This window comes from Sebastes umbrosus, chromosome 4, assembly GCF_015220745.1.
Source record: "Sebastes umbrosus isolate fSebUmb1 chromosome 4, fSebUmb1.pri, whole genome shotgun sequence".
Classification (NCBI taxonomy): Eukaryota; Metazoa; Chordata; class Actinopteri; order Perciformes; family Sebastidae; genus Sebastes; species Sebastes umbrosus.
The window spans coordinates 38,347,167-38,366,939 of NC_051272.1; the positions used below are offsets into that span (position 1 = coordinate 38,347,167).

The window sequence follows — 19,773 nt, forward strand, 5'->3', positions numbered from 1 at the left end:
TCTAGATGGGAGACTTTGACCAATCACAGGTCATTTCAGAGAGAGAGAGAGCGTTCCTATTGGCTGTGCTCCGGCTGGTGGGCGGTGCTTGGTATTTCCTCAGCAGATCTCAACATGGCTGCCGGGTCACAAACTTTCTCATTTTACAGTTAAACAGTACACTACAAGATGATTCTGAAAACATCTGAGGAGAGATATAGAGAGATGAAGTCCCGCCCCTTCCGGTGGACCACCATGGGACCTTATTTTGGAAAAAATATGTACGGTAGTCAACGGCAACAAGAGACAAATGTTGTTTGGATCCTATTTGAATTGCTCGATGAATCCCACATATGATGTTTGTCAATTTAAAACATAATTTTGCAAGTAAAGAAAGTCTAAGTAAAGTATAAGACTGAAAATACGTAATTAGAAAGACTACACATCCAAAAGTGGCGTTTTTAACTCTTTTAAAATCATATTTTAGCCACTGCGGCTTTAAACAAACTTCACCCAACATATAACATCTTATGATTCGTTATTATTACGTTAAAGCTACGTGCCACACTCCACACCTCACTCACTGCTAGTTTTGTCAAAGTTCTCCTACAATACCATTGTGATGACGTAGTCAGTGAGTGGAATCTTGTTTTGCGTCTTTACTCCATTTAGTACGGTAAAACGACGTGGTGCAGAGCAAATCAGGGGCCTGTTATTTGATTGGCGCTCTTCGAGAGTATTTACGGTACTCCGCTAACGACTGAAGACCCGCTGAAATTCAAAGTTGGAGGAGGAGACCTGCAGGAGACTCACTGAAAACATACAACAGTTGACCTGTTCACTACACACTTCTTCTCAGGTAAGACAAAAACGACTTGCTGAGCATGTACATGACTCTGCTAACTCTGTTAAGACAACGTGGTCCTGCTAACGTTAGCTAGCGATAGCTTGAAGTGAGCTCACCAGAACGGACTCAAAGCACAGTGTTGCTAACGTTAGCTCCTTTAGCTAGTTTCAAGTGTACATGTTTTCACTGCTCGGAGACGGAACAGTACCACTGGCTAATGCACTGTAACTAGCTCTGGGGTTCTTGTAGTGTGGGCCGTGTTAACCAGATAACACTATGTTGGTTAACTAGCGAGCAGCGAGCTGAGCTGACCCGCTGGGCGTTGTCACGGATCATTGGATTTGTGCTAATGCTGAAGCGTTTTGATCCAATATTAGAGTTTCCTCTGTCTGTGTCAAAACGTGTGAAATGTAGCTGCAGTCATTTTAGCCAGGTCTTTTCCATGGCTTGGCTAACGTTAGTTCTATGATCTTAACGTTAGCCCATCATCATTACCTGCATGTCCTTGTTAAGAAATCTCCTTTGTATCTGGTTTTGAACTCTCACGGGGCAGTTTGAATCCTAGGAAGCAGCTGTTTGAGAGAGGAAGAAGTAGTAAATAAACTGACGTGGCTTGACGCTGTTTTAGTAAAAGGTTTCTGTTCAATAACATCTGATGCAGTCTGTCATGTCACTGTTTGCAGCTCAGTATGGAAGCTGGCGAGGGAAATAGTGTCAATTTGAAAAGACAGAGAACACCTCTGTCAGATTCTGAAGACAATGTCCTCCCACCATCAGGTTTGTTTGTGCCTCTATTAACAAGAATGTAAAGGTTCATAACTTTATCATTTTCACAGCAGTCTTTGCAGTTATATTTGTGACTTTTGTCGTTGTTCATCTTTCTGTCTGATGTCTCAGAGGTGAATGATGACCAGAAGCGGCGGCGTCTGGAAGCAGCTGGCCAGGAGAATCGTAGTCCAGAACCATCCACCTCTGGACGGCTAACTGAGCAGGAGACCAAGGCAGACACACCGATGGTTCTTCCAGTCCAGTCCCCAGTCCAGCAACTCACCCAGCGACCAGAGGGTAATCCTAAATATTTTGTCCTGCATATTTTTATCAATGTGGATAGACTAAATAGTAGAAACATATCCTCAGTATAATGCAAGTCAACAGACTACTGTTCACAAACTACAACCCCACCTTAAAGTTGCATCAACACCTCTAAAGGATTCAACAAAAAACATTTATGAAGGTAGAATTTATCGCAGGTCTGTTGTATTAGTTTAAGCTAGGTGGACCTAATAAACAGGAAATCAGTCTGTACATACAAGAGAATGGCTGAGTATTTTGGGAGTGTTTATGGCACTGTTCAAGATGGTGACATGTCAAGGCAACAGTCAAGCTGGATTATATGCATGCTAGAGAAGAACTACTATTGTCAAGGCGCTGATCCATCTGTGTGGAGCCAGTGTGACAGTGTGTTCGATAAATACTGAAGTTTGTTGTTTTAGGGGGAGCTCCTCTGGCCCAGCGGCGCCTGTTGGATCCTGGGGCTGACGGCTTCAGAAAGTATCTCCTTGGTGAGGATACAAATGAATACACACATTCAAAAACCTCTGCGAATGAACATCAGACTTGTCACTGTTGAATACACAGTTAGTTTTGTGTTTTCTATTTTCTATTCTTTTACAGACATTGAAACGATAATAGCTGGAAGTCAATATAATGACCTATCAAATGCATAGACTAAAATGGTCTCTGGCATTCAGCTCAGATCTAACAGCGGCCAGAGGGCCAAGCCTGGGGTAGTAAGGTCGGACTCCAGCTCACAGTCAGTTAAAACATTTGCCACACCCAGCTGCAAAGTCCTTAATAAAAACAACTAGTGCACAAAGGCTAAACTCCGGCTAAATTGATTGTGACAAGGGTTGCAAAGGGATGGAAGTCAAGTTTGGGAATTTGGGAATTTTTGCGCAATTTGAATATAAATATACATTTAAATAGTGAACTTAATTGGGGGGAAGGTCTTATGGCATGTTTTGTAAGGGTGCTCCGATCAATCGTTCACCGATCGTTATCGGCCGATATTCAATCTAAATAGTTTGATCGGTGGTCTTTGCAAAGGCCGATCAGAAGACACATCGATTCTGAATTGAAACTTTTTCAATACTTATTTGCTTTCTCGCCTGCTCTTTAATTCGCTCTAAGAATGACACAGCTGAACACACACAGGCCTGGTGCTGCAGAGCTCTGCAGTCGGCTAGCCACCTGCAGCGGTAGTTTCACCGTTTGTCTGATCTATTTTGTCCGTGAGCCACAAGAAAACACACTGATAATCGATTAGAAAACAATACAGGCCAAAAGAATACAGTGTATTATATATGATACAAGTTAGCTGTCTGTCTGATCTATCGCAGGGAAACCTGGAGGCAGGAGGAGAGAGAGAATCCAGGTGATTAGTACAAGCAGATACTAAGGCAAAACATTATCCCGCTGTACCCCTTACATTTATCTAACAAAATATTCTGCTTCAATCCATATTGCTATTTAACCTTTCAAAAACATAATTTTCACTGCGGTCAAAAAACACAAAGAGAGGCACGCACCTGTATTAACGGGTGGCTTAGCAGCAATCTAACAGCACCATAAATTACATTCCTATAACCACAATAACACAAAATCATATTTTTCCCATTGTTTTAGGATGATGACATAAGATTTGAAGACATTTTTTCAAAGCTTCATTTGAAAACCTCAATAAAAGCTTTGAATGTAAAAAAAAAAAAAGAAAGGCATTTGGTACAGCCCTAGTGTCTGCTCATGATATGGTCAATGTTTGTTTATATCTGCATATGACATAATAAATAAAGCCTGACCAAATAATCCCTATATTTCCATTTTATTCCTTTTCCTATAGAAAGTTTCCACCTTAAATATTCCCGTAATTTTGCAACCCTAATTGTGACATGAGTTCAGTTATATCAGTACTGAGGCAGGCAAAAGATTAAAAGTCAGTTAGAAAAGAAGGTTGACGAAACGTGTAACTGCGTTATAAAAAAGTGAGAGAACCATATTTTTAGTGTGTTGCTTACTTGAATATGTATGTAGATTTTCTTGTAATAATTTTGATATTTTTTAGATCATTTTGTCATAAATAATTTGTATCATAGAAATTAATGAACTGAACATTAATAATATTTGAATTGATGGGACATCCATTTTCCACAAGAGCCAAAATGCTTTATTGGCATTGTGCTACAAAAACAAACAAAACTTCACAAATGAAAACTACAGTGAGACCGTTAACTCATTTCTAGAGAGAATCAATGTAACATTAGAGAAGAGCGTTTACAGGTCAGCTTATTTTGTTGCCCAACAATGCCTGGCAGGTGTAGCTTCCTGTAATGATTTTTTTTGATAAGATCCTGCATTGAAATGTTTGTTGTACTGTGGATGCTTAAGATTAGTATTAGAGCCATGCTTGGATCTGCCAAACCTCCAGCAGGCATATTTAAGCAATGGGGAGACGGCCAGAAAAGGACATTCAGTGTCAGGCAGCTCGCTCAGAGGTGCTGGGAAAAATTAATAAAAAGTTGTTGTTGTTTTAGTTTTAATAAATGTCAAGGACAGCTCAAATTATCTTGAAGTACCATACTGCTGTAATGTATGGGAAAATATACATATCAGATTGGAACTTAATTTCTATATATGGAACAATATTACCTTTTGATTGGGATATTGCTACCAATTTCTAGATTTAAATTTGACATAATTTCTATTTATGTTTGAAAGTGAGTCTCTATAAATGTTTTCCCTTCAGGTGAGGGAGAATTTAATCAGCGAATGGAGTGTTTTAAAGTGCCAGTCTTCCAGGCTGGACCCAACCCCACACTGCGCCCTGCCAACCCCCCCCCGCGGACCCGCTCCAACTTGGTGTCTGCCGTTCAGCAGAAACTCCAAGGCATTCCTGCACCCAGCTCCGGGCAGGCTTCTCACATTCGCCAGGTTGGTTCAGAGGCTTTTTTACAGAAATGTATTAGCAGTACCTAAATGACTTGCATCAACACCATTCTAGAGCTCAAGCTCTTTTACTGAGATGGGCAAATGAACTCAAAAGTCTGGTGATATAAACCATTTACACACATATATTATATTATATAATATATCAGTACTCCTCAATGGTGTCCATAAATCTTTCTAAACTAAAGCTACTAGTAGCTGCAGTACCCTTAATTATATGAATTTAAGAATGAATGAACTGATTTATACTTCGTACATAAAATGTCATTCATTCCCCGGAGCACCTGTAGAGTTTATGTCTTCCGTGGTTTCACTGATCAGGAACGGGAACGGGAGTTGAGCCGGTTGCATTTCCAACCAATCAGTGAGAATGCCTGGCTGAAAAGGAGCACCTCTGATCCCTCGTTATCTAAGGTGGGTTTGTGATGATGTTTTTGTCACAACTGTCAGTAGTGTCTTGTCATACTTAATTTTCTATTATATTGAAGAGGGGTGTAAGTAAATATCCCTACACATGAGTATTGCGATATTATGTTTTGCAATACTGTATCGATTCTCCCAAACGTTGTATCGATTTTTAATTAACCTCTTCTGGTTAAACCTGACGGCCCGCCGGCAGACCCGGCCGCTATTCTATCTTTCGGACGTTGTAGCAGGCCCTAAAAGCTATAGTTTTAAAGCTAGAGTGAAGGTACTGGCACCATAAACCAACTGAAAATAAAACTAGAAAACCTAATGAATCCATCGGTACCAACCATGTCATGCTAACTTGTTGCAAAGGAGGCTAAATAACGCTCAAAATTTATACTTAATTTTGGTGAGGAAAAACTGTCAGGCCATTTTTAAAGGGGTCCCTTGACCTCTGACCTCCAGATCAGTGAATGAAAATGAGTTCTATGGGTGCCCACGAGTCTCCCCTTTACAGACATGCCCACTTTATGATAATCGCATGCATTTTTTTAATGCAGTATACATGTGTTATTTTCACTTATACTAAAATGATGTTTGAATATTTCTGCATACTGGGGTCCCTAAACAGTCAATGAATTACATACATTGGGTATGACTGTCATGTGTGATGATGTTCCCAATTCACATAGTGACTTTACTCAAATTTCAAATTCATGGTGTGTCTTTATACTATGACAGTTTTCGTCAAATTAGATTTGAAAAGAAATTGACATATATTGCCGTTCTTACAGTATCGCAATATATTGAATCGTTACCCCTGTATCATGATACGTATCGTATTGCCAGATTCTTGCCAATACACAGCCCTAATATTGAAGTAGATGTAGATGTGGTTGACTTGGCTCATAAAAAATCGACGAGATCAAACTCACTCAGTCTTGACTGTTTTCAGCATTTCTCTGATGCTGATAGATGAGAAGTGGCTCTACGAGGCCGTTTTGTTCTTGGACTGCCATGGTAGAAGGACTGCATTCATATACAGTATAGTGCTTTTCTAGTCTTGGCAACCACTCAAACACTTTACAACACAAGCCAGCATTCACTACATACACTGGTGGTAGAGAGAGACACGACTGCAGGGGCCAGGGATCGAACCACCGACCTTCTGATTAGTGCTCTACCTCCTGAGCTCCAGCCGCCCATTAAAGCATCAGTAGGCGAGATTGGAGCAAATATGATTTAAAAAGTTATTTTTATAAAACGGTCGCTATATCGTGACAGTAGTACATGAAGCAGGTAACCTGGAAAAAATCATGTTCCTCTGTGTCCTCCGGTGCTCCCAACGGCATCTGCAAGATTTCACAGACCGGAGGAAAACAAGCAGTAAGAGCTGATCTGAGGTCTGCTGTCCAGCTGCCGTCTATGAGAGCCGGCTGTCAATCACTCGCCGACTCCGACCAAACGGTCAAACTAGGCAGCGCTGATCAAATATGAATCAATATTATGTTACGTTAATGGCTATTTCTCTCCTCAGATGTACTCAGAATCATCTTGTAGTGCACAGTTTAGCTGTAAAATGAGAAAGTTTGTGATGCAGCCACCATTGTAAAATCTGGTGAAGGAACGCCAGTCACAGGCTAGATTTCCTAAAGCCTGAAAACAGAGCCATGAGAAGGAAATAAAATATACTGCCTACTGCCACTTTAAGTGACATACGATGGTTATTAAACATTTACAAATAGGATGTCCCCTTTGGCTGACATAGTACGTTCAGAGTAACAATGACATACTCTACAGATCAATGACAACTCCTATTTTGAATAGTTTTTTTGTGGATGTATTTTTATGTTTAGTGAGTCATTTACCCAGTTTGTTGAGATTTCTTTTACACACCAGTTTATGTAACATTAGCAGGTATGGAGCCCTTGTGTCCCATCATCTTCCTACACCTGGGCTCCTAGACCTAGAGGGAGAGTTCAATGCCCTCCTATGCAGCTCCGGGATGTGAGTCTGTGACCAAATAACCCTTCTCTTTCTGGTCACTTTTGTGCTTCCACATACGGCCAATACTTGGAGCCACCAGAATGGGCAATATTGATTTTGGCAGTGATAAGAATTAAATTGGATTACAGAACAAGGCAATATCAGCGAGCATACAAGTATACAGCTTTTATCGGCTAATAAATGAGTAACCTAATACGTGGCTCCAGGTGTTTGTCTTTTTAGAGGAAGAAAGTTCACTTCTTAAATAGTGCACCTATTTAAGTCTGGTATTGTTTTGGGGAAATTGGCTGTTCACACAACGGATTATCTTTTCACTTCACACGTCATGATCAGTAGTGAACCTTAACTGTCTGATCTGAGATGTCATAGCAGGACCAGAACAAGGTGAGCAACTGCTTCACAGAAATCCCAGATTCCCGTTTTGTTTCATAGATTTTATTGAAATGATATGATCTCTGTAATTTGCAGGGATAACTCTATGTATTCCATAGAGTCACCTTTGAGGTGTTTGGAAACATGTATATGTGTTTCTCTGGTTGTTGGACGCATGGCCTAAATCTCAATAACTGCAAGATGCACTATTACGTTACTTTTCTTTTAGTTTGTATATTTACTTTGATTACATTACACCGATAAACATGAAACAAAGCTCTGCATCACTACCTCTTAATTCTGTTTCTTTGTGCTGATATTGTTGCTTCCAGCAGATAGATGGTGATGCAGAGATGAAAGATGCCAGCTTCCCTGGAGCTTCTACATCACATGCAGAGAAGCAGTCTTCAGATGGAACAGGTACCGTCCTCATTAATACACACCAGGACTTTAGCAGACAGACGGTAGCCATAGAAATAGGAATGTCCTAAACTGATCTGCAGGACCAATATGTACTCGGAGTATGACAATTGTAAAAACAAAACCCAACACTACTCTTTTAAAGTAGTTATCTATTCCCAAACAGTGATGCACCTGATCCACAGTCACTAAAGTTGGAGCACTACAATTTTATAAACCTGCTAGAACAATATAGTATAAAGTTTGTAGTACAACCCTAAACATGCTGTTGTTTGGTCATCTACACTTCAGAAGTGATGTGTAGTTACAATCTGATGTTACTTTACAAGTAGAGTAATGATCGCAAACACTTCGACAGTGAGGTATACTAGGACTTCACCTCACCATTATTTTATCGATTAATCTAACGACTAATTGATTGATTATTCTGAAGATTTTTTTGTTTAATTCCGATTAATATAACCCTTAATTTACCCCAAATAAATATAAAAAATGTTCTTATTAATATTTCAATATTGTGTTTATTCATATTCTCTTAAAAACAAACAAATGTAACAGGATAATAGACCATACCGGTCAGATGCCTGATCAGAATACTAGACCTCAAGTTCAAAAGGATTGCTGTGACACATACTGTAGATTAATTGAATCACTGTATGTAACACAGCAACCCTTTCCCTGAACTGGACAATCAGTACTTATACTAAAGTACTTGACTTAAAACTTAAAGGTCCCATATTGTGCTCAGTTTCAGGTTTGTGCTTGTATTGTGTTTCTACTAGAACATGTTTACATTCTGTAATGTTCAGGCAACAGTTTGGGTCCATGTGTACTTCCTGTCAGCTGATGCATTCACATACATTGCAACAGGAAATAAACTGGGACGCATTTAGAATGTTTGTTTGAAGGTACTGTTTGTAACTTCTTACACATATAAATCGGGTCGGTGTCTCATCTGCACTCACGTGTGGCTACACTGTTCCAACACAAACTACAAAAGCTAGTGAAGCCCGTCTTGCAAAACAGTGTCAACTCTTCCTGCTCCAGCCTTCCGACCGCGGTCAGAAGACACAGGGGAGACCGTAGCTTTGTTCTCCAGGGCCGGAGTCTCTGCTGCTCTGCTCCTCTGCCTGCCTGCTTGCCTTCACTCACGCACCGCGCTCGTTCTTGTTCTCACTCGCTCCACCTCTCACCTATATGCGCGCACACTACATACTGTAGAAGACGAGAGTCTGAAGCAGAAAACACAGTATCAGCATTGATTCACGGAGAAACATTTGTTTGGTCAGCTAACATTACTGCCAAGCAGCTGAAATATAGAGTGATATTGTGCTTTTAGCTGACGTGTGTCGCCTCACTGTTTTGACTGATACTCGTTCATGTCTATGTAGAGCGAGCGCGAGCAACAGGACGCTGACTTTCATTGACTTAACGGACACAGGTGTCGCTGTTAACAAGCAATTTCTGATTCTTACATAGAGTCCCTTTAAAACTGTGAAATGCTCTATATATTGTAGATTTGTGACATCACAAATGGACAGAAATCCTGATGGCTTGTCTCAAAAGCAGTTTCTGAATAAGGGCTGTGTGGATTGAGCGTTTTGATACTTTCACAGTAGTGAAAGCAATTTATAATATAAATCTCACTTTTTACAATATGGGACCTTTTTTAAATGGTTATGATATGGATTGATTTAATCACTAGAGCAATATGCAGTTAAGATAATCACTGGCAAATGTATTTTGGCATCAGTGTGGGGCAAGGGAAATAATTTAAAAGACATACAGATTGTAGCACTGTCTGTAGCACAGTCTGTAGCGTTAGTTTAAACCATTTTCTCACTCATACAGCAGCGGTGCAGAAATTACTATTAACATGAGGGCGACGAAGAACACATTGAAATGCATGTTGATAATCCGAATATATCATGCTTTAGTCAGGACAAAAAGTAAACAGGACATGAGGCTGTCTTGCTGCCGCTGCCCTCTTGACAAAGCGCTCTGGGATGCTTTTGCTTTCGGAAGTGTTCGTGCATAACAATGGTACTGCAGTGATAAGCCATTTCCAATATACAGACTTTACAGAACACAACGTTGTTGGGTCTCTGTCTAAAATACTTCCCCACTTCGGGATTGGGGGTGAGATTGTTTAGCTCCAGCTTGTTCTCCGGGGGAATGCATGCTTTGATTGGGTGCAGCCATTCTTGCGGTGCATCGACACACGTTATGCAAATCGACGTCGATTATGTTGGAGAATCGCTCCAGCCCTAAGGTACAGACTTTTATTTTCAAATGAAAAAAGAGCACCGATTTCAGATCAGTAGTCAACCAATACCCTAAGTTTAAGTACCAGAATCAATATCAGGATAGAAAGCTTGTGATTAGTGCACCCCTACTGTGTTCTTTACAAGTACAAAGAGAGATGGCACATTTCTAAAATTCAGTCCTTGCGTTCTTTATCATGCCAGATGTGTTTCCTTTGTCAATGTGTGTTATGTTTTTCCCAACACAATCAGTATCTTACACTAAGGAATTTAAATAGCTTTCGACGCCTTCTTCGTATAAATTAATACACCGATCAGCCATAACATTATGTCAGCACGGGCACCCTGACCGGTCTGCGGCTATGCAGCCCCATACGCAACAAACTGCTCCTCACTGTGTGTTCTGACACCTTTCTATCAGAACCAGCATTAACTCTTTCAGCAGTTTGAGCTCCAGTAGCTCTTCTATTGGATCAGACAACACGGGCCAGCCTTCATTCCCCACGTGCATCAATGAGCCTCGAGTCTGACCCTGTCGCCGGTTCACCGATACTCCTTCCTTGGACCACTTTTGGTAGGTCCTGACCACTGCAGACTGGGAACATCCCACAAGAGCTGCAGTTCTGGAGATGCTCTGACCCAGTTGTCTAGACAGCACTATTTGGCCTTTGTCAAAGTATCTCACATCCTTACGCTGGCCCATTTTTTCTGCTTCCAACACAAAGTTCAAAGTTCAAAATGTTCACTTGCTGTCTAATATATCCCCCCCACTGTCAGGTGCCATGGTAACCAGATAATCCATGTTATTCACTTCACCTGTCAGTGGTCTGAATGTTGTTAATGTTATGGCTGATCAGTGTACATATTAATTGTCAGTACCTACTCAAAAGTATCCCAAGTATGAAGTTTAGGTAGCCTAGTGTTAAGATGTGAGTTTACTTTTTCAACAGGCGAAAGGGCACCCGCAGACTCTGAAGCTCCTGAAGAGTCTGTAGAGCTTGAAAACTCTGAGGGTCGGCTGCACATGGAATGGATGGAGCAAAGTACTCATCGAGCTGATAAAGTCAGGGAGGAGACAGGAAATGAAGAAAAGCAGCTAGGGACCCAACAACCACAGACCCAGACTGTATTGAAGTTGTCTTTTAGCGAGGATCAGAGTTGCTCCAAAGCACCTTTCAGTGAGGACCAGAATGTGTCCGAGTTGCCTACAGGTGATGAGCAAAGCATGCTAGAATCAACTCGTACAGAAGAATCAAACATGAAGGAACAAGTTGATGTTTCCATAGGAACTGAACAGGGCGGGTCTCAGATGTTTTCATGGGAAGAAATTGATGGTTCTTCATACAGCGAAGAGGGGATCGAGCCTTCAACAGATGAGGAGTTAAGGTCCTGGAGATATCCTCAAGGCAAGGTGTGCAAGGAGGAAGAGACTATCATAGCTGAAGAACAGGAGGAAGATGAGTGTGTTAAAAAGGAGGACAGGCAGCTGGAATCATCCAGAGTGGAAAAAGAGAATAGAGGCAGTGTTGCAGATCACAGTGAACCCTCTGACATCCAGGATGGTGAATGTTATTGGGGTAATGTCTCTGCTGAGATTGCTGGCTCCTCTGAAATGCAGGAAGATAAGAAACCTAGACCTGAGGAGGATGAGTCAGAAAGCTGTTTAGAAGACTTTGTGAAAGACCGCTCTAATTTAAAGAGACACATTTTGGAGACAGAGGAAATGGAGCTAGATGCAGTAGATGAAAGGCAGGGTGTTGTAGAAGAAATGCCCAAGGTAGAGGGAGGAGAAAGCTCAAAGAAAGTCACCTTTATCCTGGAGCCTGAGCTAATCAATGTCTCCACCCTGTCTGAGACCAATACCTCCAGGGAGTCCAGGGCAGAGACAAGTATGTCAGGTGAGAACAGTAAGAAGGTGAAGGTGTGAGCTCCCGAGGACACCTTAGGAGAAGTGGAGCACATGGGTGAAATAGTTAGTTGGTAAGACAGAAATCACTGACCATTGGTAAACTGCATATGCTGGGTTCATATTGAGCGCAGCATGTTTTCTAGATCACAGGGTGACTAAAGATTTGAACATGCTTCTCCACACTGCAAATATGCACAGATGTTATTCGGGAAAAATTCCTATGTCTGTTTCTGTTTTACTTGAAAGTGTATATCTTTGCAACTCTAAATTTGTCAGCAGTGTGTTGGCTAATATTTATTAGTAGAGAGACCAATATGGGGTAGGGCTGACCCGAATGCTTCGAAGCTTCCACCACTGCCATGGTCTTGGCAATTGCTTTTATGTAAGTATGTAATAATAATGTTTAAATCCCAAAATAGCCCATGAAATAAGGAATAATCCCACTAAATTATTCATATTCAACATTAATTATCAGTAACTATCAGACGGATATCGCTGTTTGTTGTGTGTAGAGGTGCTTGTGTGTACGGCAGCGGCACTGTCTTGGGCACTGAAACGGGAGATGGACAGAAGAACATGTCAGACTGCCACACCATGAAGCTTCAAATACCTTCCAATATTTCTCACTGAAGCTTCAAAGCCCAGAAAATCGTATTCGGGACAGCCCTAATGTGGGGCCACAAGCACACTGTTGGTATTGCATAGGTGCCCTTGAGGGAATAAATGTATCTGGGCATAAACCTGAAACAAGATGGGTGGCTTTGTTTCAGAAAGGGCCTTATACATTTGTGAATGTTTCTTTCCACAGATGCTGAACTGAGCTCTCATGATGAGACCAATACCGCTGAAATAATTGACCAGATGTTCGAGGAGGTGCTGGAATATGCTGGAAGGATAGAGGAGGAGAGGGGGGATGATGAAGACACTGGGGACCACGACAGTGGCATTGGCGTTAACTCTGGAGACAAAGATAAGATGGACACAGAGTCAGAGAAGGAGAAAGAAGACGGGGAGTCCAAGGAAGAAGAACATGATGAGAGCAAGAAGCTTGAAAGCAACAGAGATGAGCTGCTGACTTTTCCTCACAGCGGCATTCTCTCTCCTCTCAGCGAGTCTGTAGAGGCTGTGGTCACCCCTCTGGTAAGAAAAATTCATAACTTTGAGCTGAACTTTCTGATAAATTCAGAACCTGGAAAAATATTAAATGTTCCATATTCCACCAACAGCGACTGGCAGCAAGCCAGGAGTCCAATCCTCTCTCTCTGCTCTGGACTCCAGGACAGACCGTCGTTGAATCTGCTCCTCTATACAGGTAATGACAACATAGCCATTTGTACAAGTTATGTTTGGAATAAACCCAGATTGAATTCTCTGTCTTGAATCATCAGTTGTAGTCTTTTGTCAGACAACAGAGCTGTGACACATCTCAGGAAATACAAGCCCAATGTTGTATTTGTTAACCAAGGTTTTTACCATTGACATCTTCACACTGGTGGTTTGGCCAAGAAAACACAATAAATGAAATAGCATTGTTAAATTATGTTTAAAATCAAATCAAAATCACTTATGAATAAGGGTTTGAGAGAATATTGAAAACACTTGCTAACTAATAGTTTAGTCATTCAATACTTTATTTCATTTGCAAAGATATACTCCATCTCAGTCCAGGTGCCTTCTCAAATTAGTGCTATGATGTTAGATGTTACAGGGACTGTATATGCAAATGCAGATCCCACTGTTCTGATTGCATAAAAAAGTAAACTTTTAAACGCCTGTATGCGCCTGTGTGTGTGTCTGACTCACCCCTGCTCTCGGTCAAACATACAAACCAACAGCAGCTCTCTGCACACAGTAGGGTTGGGCGATATTGAATTTCCCCTACTGACGATATTTCTTTAAGAAAAACGATATACGTAATTATCGTCCAAAAAAAAAGCTGAAGAGAGGCACACATAAATATAAATATAAATATCTATGGACTGGAGATGCATATAATGCAATTATTACCTATACGTGACCACAAAGTGGCTGTAATGTATATGCAAGGGCAGCTGTAAATTGTAGGGCTGTACCAAATGTCTCTTTTTCTTTTTCTTTTACATTCGAAGCTTCTATTGAGGGTTTCCAATGAAACTTTGAATGTCTGTTGTCATGTTTTATGTCATCATCCTAGAAAAATGGAAAAATGTTATCGTGGTTATATAAATATAATGTATGATGATACGTCAGACGTATGCTAGCATGTGAGTTTTTTTTTGATGTGCTACAACAATGCACATAAAAACAGTGATGTAACAACCCGTTCTCATCCCAGGTCGTCAAATACCACTGCTTTGTGTCATATAGACGCTAAAGGGGGTCTTGTGCCACAGTATAAGACGCAGAGGGGCGCAACAAAGCGGCAGTATTTGACGCCCTGAACGGGCTGCACACCATGCACGCTGTTATTGGCTAGGGGTTACATCTCCACGTGGGGTCCAATGCTGCATATGATACCTTTTTAATCTTAACATACGTAAATTTGACTGTGTAGTTGGTTGGTACTCTCATGTGTCTGTAATTCGATTGTGGTTTGTTCTGTGATTTACAGTATTGATGCCTACCGCACACAAAGGCAAAAAAACCTGCCCACCATTCAGAGTGTCACTCCTGGGGTTCAGAGACGAGCTTCAGAGAAGTCCCAACCTCAACCCTCTGTCAACACCAAGGAGAAAATTGCGGTGTGTGGCATTGTTTTCAACAAGACTAACCCATTAACTGTTGTTGGTGGTGGTAATCAATTCATTTCACAGTAGGTCAATCAGTGTTCAGGATGAGATCTAAGTATGTACGTCAGTGTTGTCCACAGGATTTAGTGAGACTGGTGGGTGGACCTCAGACCCTCTAGGGGGATTTATTTAAAATGCGTGAATCTGGTGCACTTTGTGAGCAAAATTGAGATGCTAGATCTCTCTGCTCTTGAAAATAATTGTGTGTAGTAAACAATTTCATCATAAACACATTGGTTGTAAAGATATGAACGTGATGACACCAAAAAAGACGCACTTACAAAACATGGTAAACGGGATGGGCTCCATGTTTACAAGGCGGGTCGGGTGTGTTGCCTCCCTACAGGGAGAGAGGGGGTAGTGAGCACTAAGTCGACGGCCACGGGAAGTGCCGAGGGGTGCCGTAAAGCTCACGGCCAGAGCCACGAGCCACCTTCACCCCGGGCCTTTCCAAGCCGACCTAGACCTAGTCACGGCACACCGCCGCAGAAGAAATGCGCATGGTGAAGGCCAGCCAGCGCCAGGGAAAGGTCTCATGAGGGGATCCTCCCATACCGAGCGGCTGTCCCTGATCCACCGAGTTGAATCCCCCAGGCAGACGGCGTGGACCTCACCTGTTAAGAAGTGTACAAATATTTTCGGTTCATTGTGAAACTTGCGGTTAATGGAAAACACTGTACATACTTTTATTACATACTATTAATTCAGTCAATTGAAAAGGTAAACTGCAGTACAACTGATGAAATTGGCCTCATTCTGATGGCATTAAACACAGTACAGGTGAGTAACCCACAATCTTGCATATTGTCCTGTCTATATCTAGGCTCTTAATGAAGAAGCAGGGAAGCTGCAGACCGTGATCAACCAGACCTTGCAGGCTCTGAGCTGCTGTACTGATGAGGAGCATGGACGAGGCTCGCTGGAGGAGGCTGAAGCTGAGAAACTACTGCTGGTCTCCTGTATGTACACAACATTTTGTGTTTAAAGTTGAAGTAGGCGAGATGGGAGGAAATATGATTTAAAAAAGAAGTTATTTTTATAAAACGTTCCTAAGATGTTCTCAGAATCATCTTGTAGTGCACCGTTTAGCTGTAAAATTAGAACGTCGCCATTATAAAATCTGGTGAAGGAACGCCAAGTACCGGTCACATGACCGGAGCACAGCCAATAGGAACGCTCTCTCAATGAAATGACCTGTGATTGGTCAAAGTCTCCCGTCACAGGCTAGATGTCCTAGATGTCCTAAAGCCTGAAAACAGAGCTATGAGAAGTCTAGTTTTCTCTCAGAACACTTGAATTACAATAAGCTGAAAGGTTATTATGGAATTTTTGTCCAATGATGCCAAAAATATACTGCCTACTGAAGCTTTAATGGTCCCTTCTTTGTGTACCGCAGATGGGAAGCCATGTTCACACTATTCTGTTATTATAGAAAATGTTGCTTCAACAGCAATTGCATTCTTTTTACATACAGTTGATAAAATAATATGAACAGAATAACAATAGTATTAATAACAAAAGACATACAAACCAGTTTGTCTGTTTATTTAAAGTTGCTTAATACATAATTCATATCTATTGCCTCCACATGGCTCTCAACATGGAGACGGCTAACAAAGCTATGAGTGTTAACCCTGGAGAGATCGGAGGTGGGCGCTACTCTTTAACGCCATTGGTCGGGACAGCGTTATCTGTGGTAACCGCCGTATGAGCGCACTGCATAGTGGCGGCCATTAGCTAGCCAGTGGGGCACAACAGAGAGACTTGCATGCACTAAAATGCATTCCAGCTTGGCTACGTAAACAATGCATGGAGAAGCTCAGATTACAACACACATAGAGAAAGACTGACTTCATTCTGTGCTCAGGTAGACATTACTCCACTATATCTTTACTTTGCAAATAGTGGTTTGCTGCTATGTTAATGTGTTGAATTTTGAATTTAAAATTGGGGTAGGCAACTTTGGAACCAGCAAGAGTGAGCTAGATTTTGAAAGTATCCAACAGAAAAAATCCTAGCCCCTCCCTTCAGGCCTCCTTCCAAAGCCACTCCCCCCAACTACTGGAGGAGGACAAGGCCATGAGAGTGTTTGGAAAGGAGCACATCATTGTCATTGCTAACCTTATCCAACTATCACATGTCTCATTCTCATAAAACACCAACATCTAACTATAAAGCAAGGAATCTCTGTCTGTGGGTATGTCCCTCGCATATCTTGAGTGTTGCTGGGGACCCCATGGAATGCTTTGTCGAATTTGGTGCAATTTGGACATGTGATAAGGTCAATATTAATAAACTTTGAATAAACAAGCACACAATGCTCTGTTCAGCAGCAGAGGCGGGGCTTCAGGGCTCTGCAGACAGTCCCGCTCTGAGCTGGTGTCTCTATCAGCAGAACTCTGTTAACAAAAGAAGGAAGATAACGCAGCTCTAATTACCGACCAAATGTACCGATGAATTCACCATCTTTTCTGAATCTGTCCAAGCATCTCCTGTAATTCAGCAAAAACATAATCCACCAAAGGGCACGTGTTTATTTTACCGTGTTACTGTGGTGTCTTCCTGATTTTAGTAGCTTTTCTCTCATCAACTTCTCACAGAACTTCATCTGAATTAATGAGCGTTTTGTTTTTTTGTGGGTTTTAATTTTGGAAGCCTCTCGCCGCTGCTGCAGTACCACTCTCTGAACTGATACTGTTTTACCAAAACACAAATATCACATGTCATATTTACAGAATCGTTATTGACAGAATGTTTGCGGGTGCAGGAAGGAGTAAAACATACAAGGGCGGAGTTAGCTATTGAAAACTACTACTGTATTTCTGAAGTAAAACTAGGACGATTACCGCAAAAATGATAATCACGATTATTTTGATCAGCATTGAGATCACAATTATTTATCACGATAATCATTGATTTTAGGGACAAAATATTATTATTGCACTTTCATTTTTAAATAAACAGACTGGTTTTACTTCCATGATGTGATACATTCCTGCTACTGTACAAATATTTGCATCAAAATAAGACTACTTCTTCACCTGAATTCAGGGCATTTTCGTTTTGATAGTCAAAATGATTCACATGCAGTGTATTACTCTTCTACTCTGTACTGCAGCCACAACATTCAGCAAAGTTTTCACCGGCTGCCGATGCAGCGTGTGCATACAGCGGTACAACCGCTCCCCAAAAATGATGGCAAAACATCTCCATAGTTGGCTGGTGGCTGGCTGTTAGTTTAGGAAGCGCTTGATGTCACATGCGGCGGAGTTTTCTATGAGTGGAGTATAGATTTTAAACGTCAATATTGCAGTCGATCATGTTCATTTAATTATGGGAAGTCACACAGCAAAAGCAGTAAAAGTCCTGCATTCAAATGTTCACCTCAATTGAAGAGCGATTATCAGCACAGTAAACATACATTTACTTAACGTCTGAGGCCCGTACTACAAAGCAGGATTTGCATTTAGCGAGGTAATTTCAGGGTTAACCCTTCAGGGTTTTTATTCCTACGACGGTGGTTCACTTCTTACCGGGGGTAGATCACCCCTGAAAAACCTTTTCAGGACGTTAAATTAATAAATCTGTTAATTGACACATCGGCATTTTCTTCTTTTGCCAGCTGTCCTTCCTGCATGTGGCTGCTTCAACTGTTACTTTTAGTCTGGACTGTGTGTTTAACTTCTTCGTATTTGTCTAATATAATAGTTTACTCTTTGTTTGTATAATATGCCGCTCTGCTGACAGTAGTCTTGTCCACGTTTGTGATTGGTTATATGCTGCAAACACCTCCCCTTTTATGTGAACGCGCTCATATCCAGATGGAGAAACCCTGGGTTGATTTACCGAGTTCATAACCACCGTCGTAGGAGCGCTTAGCGGATCTCGGTTGTTAGGGTTAGTTAAGGCAGATAACGAGAAGATACCCTGGGTATGTTGAACCCGCTTCGTAGTACAGGCCTCTGTTCAAGGTGGAGCTTTCAATTCTAACATGATGCTTGATAGTTTAATGAATATCGTATTTTGATTGTTATATTTTGTGAGAAAAATCCAAATATGCAACGTAACCCGTAACATTTCTGTGTCAAGTAAATGTAGTACTACAATGTTTTCCTCTGAAGTGGAAGTACACCTTAAGTAGTATACAGTTGAGTTGCATTTTTTAAATACTTTGGGGACCTTGTTATTTTTTTATTTCTGTCATCATAATAAATCTATAGCAGTTGGGGGCCCTAGGCAGTTGCCTACCTTGCCAAACGGTAAAGCCTGCCCCTGCACAGGCCAAGCATTTGGCCCGTTCTCAACACTCGTGCACTTGTTAACACAATGAATATAGTAAATAACCAACATGGCTGTTGTTAGTATTCAGAGCTGTCAAGCTAGCATGTTAGTGTTGGGAAATGTTGTCTGCGTAGCCTTGAGGGAGACTCTGCGTAGGCACAATGAGTGCACTGGCAGAGTGCGAACAAGTACGCAGGAAGGTAGACAGGCAGGTAGGCCAGGCTTATTTCAGGCCTACGACAGTCACAGATACCAGATTTTTATCTTTTTTTTTATCAATTTCAAATGGAGGAAAGTGAGGCGAACATTTGCACGGTAACACAATACGAAGCACAACATAACGGAACTTAAACGAACATAAACAAAAGCTCATGCACAACAACAGCACGATGTAATGATACATTGAACCGCTGACACGCTCCCCAGAAAACCTTAACACTGAACTGTTCTCTGCCTTTTCATTTTGAAAGAGCAACGGCCAATAAGGAAACTCCAACAGTCGGCCGACCAATCCTG

The 19,773-nt window shown here is 41.4% G+C and overlaps 1 protein-coding gene across 13 annotated transcripts in view; it reads left to right on the forward strand.

Annotated features, from left to right (window-relative positions):
- Positions 1-679: 679 nt before the first annotated feature.
- The window catches only part of si:dkey-30c15.10 (uncharacterized protein LOC559353 homolog), a 31,961-nt gene continuing 12,867 nt past the window's right edge, over positions 680-19,773 (forward strand). For 4 of the 13 annotated variants that reach the window (XM_037768009.1, XM_037768015.1, XM_037768014.1 and 1 more), the window contains exons 1-13: positions 680-838; positions 1,510-1,603; positions 1,724-1,891; positions 2,320-2,388; positions 4,629-4,813; positions 5,150-5,242; positions 7,151-7,243; positions 7,948-8,035; positions 11,250-12,197; positions 13,017-13,348; positions 13,435-13,520; positions 14,799-14,928; positions 15,800-15,935. In XM_037768009.1, coding sequence (XP_037623937.1) covers positions 1,516-1,603; positions 1,724-1,891; positions 2,320-2,388; positions 4,629-4,813; positions 5,150-5,242; positions 7,151-7,243; positions 7,948-8,035; positions 11,250-12,197; positions 13,017-13,348; positions 13,435-13,520; positions 14,799-14,928; positions 15,800-15,935 — 2,416 coding nt within the window. In that variant the 5' untranslated portion in view covers positions 680-838; positions 1,510-1,515. The remainder of the gene's footprint in view (positions 839-1,509; positions 1,604-1,723; positions 1,892-2,319; positions 2,389-4,628; positions 4,814-5,149; positions 5,243-7,150; positions 7,244-7,947; positions 8,036-11,249; positions 12,198-13,016; positions 13,349-13,434; positions 13,521-14,798; positions 14,929-15,799; positions 15,936-19,773) is intronic. The other 9 variants (XM_037768012.1, XM_037768011.1, XM_037768013.1 and 6 more) reach the window with 9 other exon arrangements.